Genomic DNA, 9,583 nt, shown 5'->3' with positions numbered 1-9,583 from the left:
TTTTGGGTGGTTGCTATGGTGTTGCTAGGGAGTTCTAAGGTATTTTGGGTGGTTGCTAGGGTGTTGCTAGGGTGCTCTAAGGTGTTTTGGGTGGTTGCTAGGGTGTTGCTAGGGAGTTCTAAGGTATTTTGGGTGGTTGCTAGGGTGTTGCTAGGGAGTTCTGAGGTATTTTGGGTGGTTGCTAGGGTGTTATGGGTGGTTACTATGGTGTTGCTAGGGAGTTCTAAGGTATTTTGGGTGGTTGCTAGGGTGTTGCTAGGGAGTTCTAAGGTATTTTGGGTGGTTGCTAGGATGTTGCTGGGTAGTTCTGAGGTATTGTGGGTGGTTGCTAGGGTGTTGCTAGGGAGTTCTGAGGTATTTTGGGTGGTTGCTAGGGTGTTATGGGTGGTTACTATGGTGTTGCTAGGGAGTTCTAAGGTATTTTAGGCAGTTTCTAGGGTGTTATGGGTGGTTGCTATGGTGTTGCTAGGGTGTTCTAACACACACACACACACACACACATTAAAGAGTTTTTGAGTTTAGAGTTTAGTGAATGCATGAGTTTAAAGTAGTTTACAAGTTTATATGAGTTTAAGAGTTCAGAGTTTAATGTATATTAGCATCGGTTAGGGCTGAGGATAGGCACTCGGCCTGCGGCCTCGTGCCTACGAGTGAGTTGTAGTTTGAAGTTTAAATTAGTTAAAAGTTTAAATTAGTTTGAAGTGGATAGATAGATGAGTTTATGAGTTTACATGAGTCTAAGAGTTCAGAGTTTAGTGTATATTAGCATCCTGGAGTTAGGGCTAAGGTGAGGCACAAGGCCTGCGGCCTTGTGCCTACGAGCCAGTTTTTGTAGTTTTTATTCATAAAAAGTTTAAATTAGTTTGAAGTTTAAATTAGTTTGAAGTTTAAAATAGTTTGAGGTGGATAGATAGATGAGTTTAATGAGTTTAAATGAGTCTCAATGGCTCATATAGTGTATAGAATGGCAGTTTGATTTAGTCTAGGCTTTCAAGGGATTTTGATTTGAATTTTTGGCAGTTGGGGAGTTTGAAAATCTGAACATTCCACCATGTTAAGTGAATGGGAGTTTTTCCAAGTTTGATCGTCATTTATAGGAAAACCGTAAGTCCGATCAGTCTGAAAAGATATAGCAACTAACTTCAGAACAGTTTGAGTATTTGAGCCGAGTTTGGAGTATGTAGAGTTAAAGCTCTAGGACGAGATAGAGTCAACATTTTTTAGTAAGAAGAATAATAATAATATTAAGTTTAAGTACAATATCAGTAAGTTGGCTTTTCCAAGCCAACTTAATTATTTAAAATACCATTGTCACACAATTGTTGAAATAAAAACAGTAAATAAAATAGCAGGATCTAATCACTTGCAGTTCTTTTATTAAAACAAACTCAAAATTACTATTCTTCAAGAATATATTAAATGAAACCTGACCAAGGTTGAATCAAAGGGCTATACACAGGGAACACATAGGGACCAACAAGATAATTAACAAGACACAGGTGCTCAAACCAAACACTATGGCAACAGAAGAACAAGAACACAGTGCAAACTGAGGGTAAACTCAAACTTTGTTTCAGTCTCAGTGCTTTCATATTTTGCCTTTTTTTTTTTTTTTTTTTTTGCGTATTTGTTGCTCTTAAACTTGATCCACTAAAACTTGTGATTTATACTCTTACAAGGTCAGAAACATTTAGAATCTGTTGATTTGTTTAAGTGTCTGTGAACTGGATATTGCCATTTTTATTTTTTTTAAACAGTAGGCTAGATTGGTAATACAAGTGTTTGCATATCCGCATGAATGTGTATGCCAAGCCATATGCCAGCCACACCCTTGCCAACCTATAAATCATTTTCTGCTCTTATTGCGTTCAAATAATGAGGACATGTATATTTGTTGGTAAGAGTTAGGGTTAGCCTACTTACAACTGAAAACGTTGCATGAGAAGCATTTAACTATATTCTGTTTGATGTCTTGAAACACAATGACATTTCAATAAACTGACAAAATTATTCTTAACATTGACTAAGTTATGTTTAATTAAATAATAATATTCTGTTATCATTCTCCATATAAAAATAAGGAACCCCTAATGTAAAATAGGGTAAATGCAATGAATTTAGCGGTGTAGATGTTTGCCATTCATTTGGATTTGTTATATTGTGTTTTTGCAGTGTGTAGGGTGAAATTGCCCCAAAAAGAAGCAAATTGACTGGATCACGCTTTTCTAAACGTGCATGCATTATACATATTTGTAAGAAAACAAATTTCACTGCAAAAATTTTTGCAAAACAAACATTTTATATGCCTTTTTTAATACAATATGGAATTTCATCCCCATATATTATATTTGTCCTCTATATTGAATTCACTATAATGATGAAGATTTCTCTCACACTCACACTCACACACAGCACAAAAATGTAATAAAGAGAAGGAAATTCCAAATGTGAACATTTTCAACAAGGCCTAAGCCTACATCTTTTTAAGCAGAAGGCCATAAGGGCGGATTGCACTCTCCACTATCTTTTTCTCTTCTTCAACTGATGTGCCTTCAGGGATAGGGACCAACCAAATGTCCTTGGTCTTTTCTTCTCTGATCTGGGGGTTGATTCTGTTCTGCATGATGACTTTGTAAGTATTTCCATTCTTTTGCGAAATGAAGTTCTTGGTTTTCGCGAATATGTCTGCTATGATGATGTCTGGAGATGAATAAATCCCTCTCCCGTAAACCTGACGGTCTCCTGACATATACTGAGACTCTATGATGCCCGCAGCCCCCTGCAAGTCGGTTCCGTGGTAGGAGACTGGCCACTCACCGGGCGCGGAACGGCACCTCCATCCATCCGTTCCCAGCCAAGCGTTCCCGTCCGGGTATTTGTTCCGCACCTTCAGCGCGAAGCGCATCCACCCGTAGGGCCGCTTGTACGGCTCGCCCCCGCGCATGCAGGCCTCATAGTTCGGCTTGGACATGTTCGTAAAGTCAAAGTCAAACTTCGGATCGAAAAAGTCATCTGAAATCACAAATAACTCCTTCCGGAGTGAAGAGCTTTCGCTTCTCAGGGTTTCTTGTGATTTTTTCTTATCATCAACAAACATCCGCGACAGAGAAGAAGTCAGACAAGTCACTGGTTCGTTTTTAAGAAGAGCAAGAGTTGTCAGTTCGGCAATTTGCAGTTTAATGGCTCCATCTAAATTTTTGCAATCTGACTGCAATTTCACAGTGACTCCCAGAATGGCAGACAGCGCCTCGGTCAAGATATGTTTGTCCACCTCCATCGCGTTAATCGAACTTATCAAGAGCTCTGCTCTGTTATGAGACAACGTGTAACAGGGGTTTTCAGTCTTATTACTGGGAGTGAGGACCCAGATTTTTACACATTTGTATGTCCTGCTTATTTAGCACACCTGATTCTGATCATCACCTCATCGACCGAGTAGTCTACATGAACTGAACAAGTGTGAAAGACAAGAGAGACAAACACAATGTGCAGACTGGGTCCCCAGTACCATGACTGGAAGCTTTTTTATTTTTTATTAAAACATTTAATAAAATTAAATAAAACTATGAAATTATTTGCAACAGACCATTAAAGGACAACCTGCTAAAAGTGAGCTGCTCAAAGGCAAAAACAAAAAAACGCTTAAACCCTCATTCTTTGGATATAGGCCTACCTGATCTGTATACTTTAGAGGGGATTTGGATACTTTTGTTTAGCAGGTTAGGCCTGGAAATACAAACAATTGCTCCACGTTGCCTTGAGTATTCATGGTTTACATCAAACAATCATGAAAAGATGCAAAACTTTGTAGAGTTATTAAAGGTCCTTTCACACACTGCAACACCACACCACTCACAGTTGTGAGATAAAAGTTCAGGCTCTGGAAACAACATTTATTAAGGAAAAGGAAGATGAGGAGGATGGAGGATTCACAACCATTAAAAGCTCACATATCAACGCCACCCAACCAGGAAACAGGTAGAAAGCACAGGAAGCGTGCATGGGAAGGCAAAGCAAATGTCCATTATTATTTGAATAGGCCTGCATGAATACACAAAAACAAAACAAAAACAAAAAAACACTGAATACCTGTGATACCCATAAAGTCCTCTTGATCAAATTACAGCTTCTAAAAAAACAACACTGTGGAGAAATATAAACTGGCAGTGATATTAAACCTTTCTGCTTTCAATTCAGAATATATTGGCCTGTAGTTTGTGTCAGGGGCGAGGGTTTGGCTTCTGGGGCTCCAGCCCCGAATGTTTTTCAAAAGACACAAATTTACAGCCCTGCATGTCCAACTCTAAAAATGTCTACAAAAATGTATATTGTCCAGTGATCATGTTGATTTGTGGAATATATGATGGATAACAAATAAAAGAACATATTGTTCACTCTTCATATGCACTACAAGGTATTAAAATGTTTCAAAATTCAAAATGTGTTACCACAAAAATGTGTTGTGTAACAAGCAGGCATCACGCCGTGTTTAAGGATCTCTTTTGTTTGACCACAGCACCAAGTATTGCAAAAGTCACCAATATAAGGACATGGGAATTTTATCATCATGACATTATATTTTGGGTAATGAATCTTATTATCAGAATACAAAATACAATTTATTATTAGATACGGAAAAGTACCTTTGTCATAAAATAAAAGGATAAAGCTTAAAGAAATAATATGCTATCTGACCAGGACAGAGGAAAATATTATACGATTTTGAAGTGAAAATAAGAATTTTTACACACAGCTAATAAAAGTCAAACAGAGACATTTAGTCAGTCTCAACAGAACATCACACACTGGAATGGTTGTAAAAGTAATTTTTTGCTATACGATTTCATGTCAACTTTTTGAGATAAAAGATAAAATATCTCTCTAATGATTATTGAACTTTTTTCAGAATACATAGCCTAATTGATTAAGAAATGTAAATATGTTTATTTATTTGACTTTTGAACGAGACAAAGTGTGAACGTCACAAAGTGTTAAAGATTGCATCTTTTCATGGAAAAACACATGATTTATGGAAATTCAATCTTTACATTTGTGAGGTGAACGGATTCTTATGTTACTGCAAGTTTTGCGTCAGATTAGTGACGACTAATATTTGGCGCTAATTCAAGTGTACTTGGTTTGCAAAGACAAGAAGTGAATGTCCGTTTAGGTCAGCAAAAGTTCTGCTTGACCAACCTAGATCTGGGGTGTGTCTTACCTCTGTTTTATTTTAATGTTACTTTAGATAAGTGTACGTGGGAAATCACGGCATGGCCAATCCAAAGCTATAAAAGAAGTAAAGTTGGTTGACGTATCTGTAGTTTTTATAAAAGTAATTGTGTGCACATCCCACCTTCTGGCAGAGCCCGAAGAAGACCCAGCAGGGTTGAAACTTTGCCTTTATATAAAATATGGGAGTTTAAAGCAGTGTTGCAGACATTATTTTTTTTTCCACTTTATCTGTATAGTGGCCATTACTCTACTGAAGTAAACGTTAAGTTAAATTCAAGTGTAGGTAATTCCATTGGGGCTCTACCAAAGTATATGCGATTGTGTAAACGTGAATGTGACCGATCTCAGGTAGGCCTATACCAATTAGGCCTACCTCTGTTTGGTGTACACTTACACAATAAAGTCAATTTAATTAAATGTTGACACTATTTTAGGAAAAAGTTAACCACTTTATTTTAATAACTAAAATAGAACATAGAGAATTGTTCTAGTTCTCTATGACGGGGGAAATCAGCCCCCATTAATTATTTTAATCAGCCACGGCCTGTTTGTACGGGCAGAATATTCATCCAAATCATAGACTTCTGATTAAATGGAATCATTAATAAATTGTAAATATGTTCAGCATTCTGCAACAAATATTTTTCGGATTTTAAGTCAGAAAGTGAGCAGGATATATTAAAAATTAATGTATGGCTTCGGCAGAGTCAACCCCCAGAAGAGGGAAATCATCATGGGGAAGAACTTTTGGTTGGTCCATGTTTCCTGAAAGCACATCTGCTGAAAAAGAGAAAGAAATAGTGGTGAGTTCAACCCGGCCTTGAGGCCTTCTGCTTAAAGAGGAAGGTAGACGATATAGGCTAAGCCCGTTTATTGGTCCAAATTGGTCTTTCCTTTTACGCAACACAACAAGATGAAATAGCTTTTTCCAGCAGGATGAAGAAGCTCAAATAAGATTGTTTAGATTTGTCTGACATTTTGGTCACTGCATAATTCCCATAGCCTATACTTACTATTTCATGACAATACAATTATTCTAAAATGTAAGATTATATATATATATATATATATATATATATATATATATATATATATATATATATATATATATATATATATATATATATATAAATGGTCTCCAATTCTATGAGTAATAAGCCTAAGTGCACCCAGGGGGCCGGGACTCACAGACTCATCAGCAAACTTTCCCAAGATTACTTAAAATAAGACAAAACACACATTAAAATAAGCTAAAACAATTAAAAATCAACACATTTCTTATGTAAATTCACCCCCTCCTTTTCTTTTTCTTTTTAAGAATCAGGGTTCCCGTTATCTCAAAAAACCTGGATAAATGAGGTAACCTTAAAAGTGTGATCTCTGAACATGGGAAAGTTGTGTAAATTCATAAAATCATATAACTCCATGAGCATTTTATAATATACTTCTAGGTAGCCCTGTGATTGACTGACCATCCATCCAGGGTGTCCCCCGCCTTCGGCCCGAAATAAAAGAGAAATAGTGTGCAGTAAAGTGTTCTTATATATATATATATTAGTATCCTTAATTCTCATCCAGTACATCACAAACAACTGAAGTCATGGGGCCTACAAATATTGTTGTGGACAATGGGGAGCCTTGGAGTCAAAAGGTTGAGAACCACTGGCCTACAACAAAGATTATTTGACTACACGTCCCAGAGTGACTGTTTTGAGATCTGTGATCTCGAGGTTGCGCGGTCTCGCGATGCGGGCGCGTGAGGTTTACGCGCGCGGTGCACGCTGGGAAGCCCTTTCTCTACGAGGCCATCTTTGTGAGATCAGGAGGTGAGCGCGGCTCTGCTAGAAATGATTAAAATACTCCCTTTAAAAGTGTAACGAAGAATACGAACGCATTATTTTGAAAGCGTAGATCTTGATTTATCGCTTCTTTGTGTTCAGGTTGGCCGTATCGGACTAATCAGGAAAAATGGTGGCTGCAAAGAAAACGGTGAGTGGAGCGCGATGCTGCGCGTGCTGGAGAACTTCACGTGGAAGCTCTCTACAGGCCTGATTATAAAAAACTAAAATGTTTACGTGCGCAAATAGCGATGTCTATGACTATTGTTACGCAGTTTAATTGATATTAGATATTATGCAAATGTGTATCTCTGATAGCTGGCGTGGTGTTGTGTGGACTGAATATAAGCTCGTTTAAGTAGTTGCGCAGGGTGTTTCTAGTTAAGAATATTGCTGTTAAAAACACAATAATTGAATACATTGTAAACATTTATATATTAAGTGTATCCAGAAAACACAGGTCTTTATCAGAGTTAGTTTATTATAGTCTACTTAAAGCGCATTTAATAAATAATCACACCCTACTGTACAATAAATGTTTTACGGGAGCAATACTTATAAAGTGTCAGTGAGATGCAGTATTGAATTACAGTTGTCTGTGAAACAGACATGATATAAACCGTGTACTTGCTACCATAAGTGCACTGACAGAGGTTAATAACTTCATAGTGTGAATGGTTTTTAATTGCTTAAGAAATGCAATTGTGTTAAAGATTTAATGTATGATTAGTGAGATTAAAACGCAGGATTCCCACCTCGGTCAAAGGAATGACTGACAATTGGCATGGTAAACATTTGACATGTAAACTTGTTTATTTCAAAGTCATTTTCTAAGTGAAAAGTGAAAGAAAAGCATTGAAACATCAGACAGAATGACATTCCACAGTTCTTTAATCTTTTTACATCAGAGCGAAGAAGTGTATATAGAAAAATTAACTCTATATATATATATATGTATATATATATATGTATATATATATGAGAGAGAGAGAGAGGGGTGTTTGTGAGGTTAGTAGTTGACAAACAGAGCTGTCATTCTGAGAGCATCTTAAAATTTCCAGCTTTAGAAAGTACATAAGCCATTGTGAAATACTTGGGGGTTTGGTGTACTTCGAGACAAATACAATTCATTGTCTAGCTAGTTAATAAAGAAGTGAAGCCTAGTGTATCTAAGTGCTAAAAAACAACAACTTTGAAGTAGACCCCAAAAATTGCAAGCAGGGCACACATCTACCTTGGTTTTATATATTTTGGATGTTGTCTCAAAATAGTTATTCCAATTTTTAAGCCTTGAACGGAAAAAGTCCAAGCTTATTTCTTGACGTTTTGTTTCATATCTTCATCTTTACAGAAAAAGTCCCTGGAGTCCATCAACTCTAGACTGCAGCTTGTGATGAAGAGCGGTAAATACGTTCTCGGATACAAGCAGTCTCAGAAAATGATTCGCCAAGGAAAAGCCAAGCTTGTAATCCTGGCCAACAACTGTCCTGCTCTGAGGTGTGTGATGTTTCCCTGCTTGAATCTTTCTGTCAATCTGCTGTCCGCATGAAAATAATCTGTGGCCTCTCAGATAATACAGCTTTGTGAGGGTTGAGGATAATTTTAATGATTCATGTTGTTTTTCCAGGAAATCTGAAATTGAGTACTACGCTATGTTGGCCAAAACCGGTGTCCATCATTACAGTGGAAACAACATTGAGCTCGGTACAGCCTGTGGAAAATACTTCAGGGTGTGCACGTTGGCCATCATTGACCCTGGTGTGTATTCACTGGCAGAACTGATATGACTTGATCTAGTAATTTGGTTCGACTGTAACTTTCCCTGTCATACTGTATTATTATTTATGGACTAATAGCTAATTTATGTGTCGATGTAGATTTAAAAGGTTGCTGGTATGTTTTGCACTGTTTCAGAAGTAGAAATCTAGATTTTCTGAATGAAAACTAATATCCTGCGCATTGTAAATCAATAAATAAATGCATTGTTCTGTAAGTAATGCCTTTCTCGTGTTCACAGGCGATTCTGACATCATCAGAAGCATGCCAGACCAGCAGCAGGGGGAGAAGTAGAGCCATTCCCACCAGATCTTTATTAATAATAAAATTGGTTGAAACGGTCATTGTGTTTTTTGGGGTTATTTTAGTCTCCGCTCTCGTTCAGGTTTGATGTGTTTAATGAAACTGCATGAGAGACAGATTTTTTCAACTTTGATAACGTTGAGAAATGGGATATTCATCCCACTTTTTTTGTTTACTCGCTATGATTCCGTTATTCATGGTTTTGTTTATTAAATGGTCATGCGTTTTGGAATAGGTTTATTTTTCCCATGTCCTAAGAGTCATAGTTTTTTCTTATTAGCTGGAAAAATTATTTATACACTCATATACTGAAAACTGAATTCAACTTGTTCCACTGCAGAAGGTGAATCGGGTGTTAAAAGAATCTATTTTATCTCTAGTCGTACGGTGAATCCAAATCAAATTGGCTATTAAACCTGTAATTTACAGTTGTT

At 37.0% G+C, this 9,583-nt stretch overlaps 2 protein-coding genes across 2 annotated transcripts; one reads left to right on the top strand and one right to left on the bottom strand.

Moving 5' to 3' along the window:
- Positions 1-1,448: 1,448 nt before the first annotated feature.
- LOC306987167 (uncharacterized protein) lies at positions 1,449-3,349 on the bottom strand. Its single transcript, XM_079591236.1, has 2 exons — positions 1,927-3,349; positions 1,449-1,515 (listed from the first exon to the last, which is right to left on the bottom strand). Exon 1 carries the CDS (start codon positions 3,275-3,277, stop codon positions 2,474-2,476), a length of 804 nt encoding a protein of 267 aa, XP_079447362.1. The 5' UTR covers positions 3,278-3,349; the 3' UTR covers positions 1,449-1,515; positions 1,927-2,473.
- A 3,631-nt stretch (positions 3,350-6,980) lies between these two features.
- rpl30 (ribosomal protein L30) lies at positions 6,981-9,190 on the top strand. The gene is made up of 5 exons (XM_079591030.1): positions 6,981-7,058; positions 7,173-7,221; positions 8,422-8,567; positions 8,698-8,828; positions 9,088-9,190. Exons 2-5 carry the CDS (start codon positions 7,201-7,203, stop codon positions 9,138-9,140), a joined length of 351 nt encoding a protein of 116 aa, XP_079447156.1. The 5' UTR covers positions 6,981-7,058; positions 7,173-7,200; the 3' UTR covers positions 9,141-9,190.
- The last annotated feature ends 393 nt before the right edge of the window (positions 9,191-9,583 follow it).

Source organism: Phoxinus phoxinus (genome assembly GCF_949152265.1).
Source record: "Phoxinus phoxinus genome assembly, chromosome: 19".
NCBI classification, from domain to species: Eukaryota; Metazoa; Chordata; class Actinopteri; order Cypriniformes; family Leuciscidae; genus Phoxinus; species Phoxinus phoxinus.
Note: the sequence above shows the minus strand (reverse complement) of the source record. Positions and strands in the feature narration are given on the sequence as shown.

What these genes read in the sequence shown, in the direction of transcription:
- LOC306987167 (XM_079591236.1), bottom strand. Translation starts at nt 3,277, where the DNA reads ATGGAGGTGGACAAACATATCTTGACCGAGGCGCTGTCTGCCATTCTG.
- rpl30 (XM_079591030.1), top strand. Translation starts at nt 7,201, where the DNA reads ATGGTGGCTGCAAAGAAAACG. An exon ending in TGGTGGCTGCAAAGAAAACG is followed by an intron (nt 7,222 to 8,421) that starts GTGAGTGGAGCG and finishes TCATCTTTACAG; the next exon opens with AAAAAGTCCCTGGAGTCCAT. An exon ending in GTTGGCCATCATTGACCCTG is followed by an intron (nt 8,829 to 9,087) that starts GTGTGTATTCAC and finishes TCGTGTTCACAG; the next exon opens with GCGATTCTGACATCATCAGA.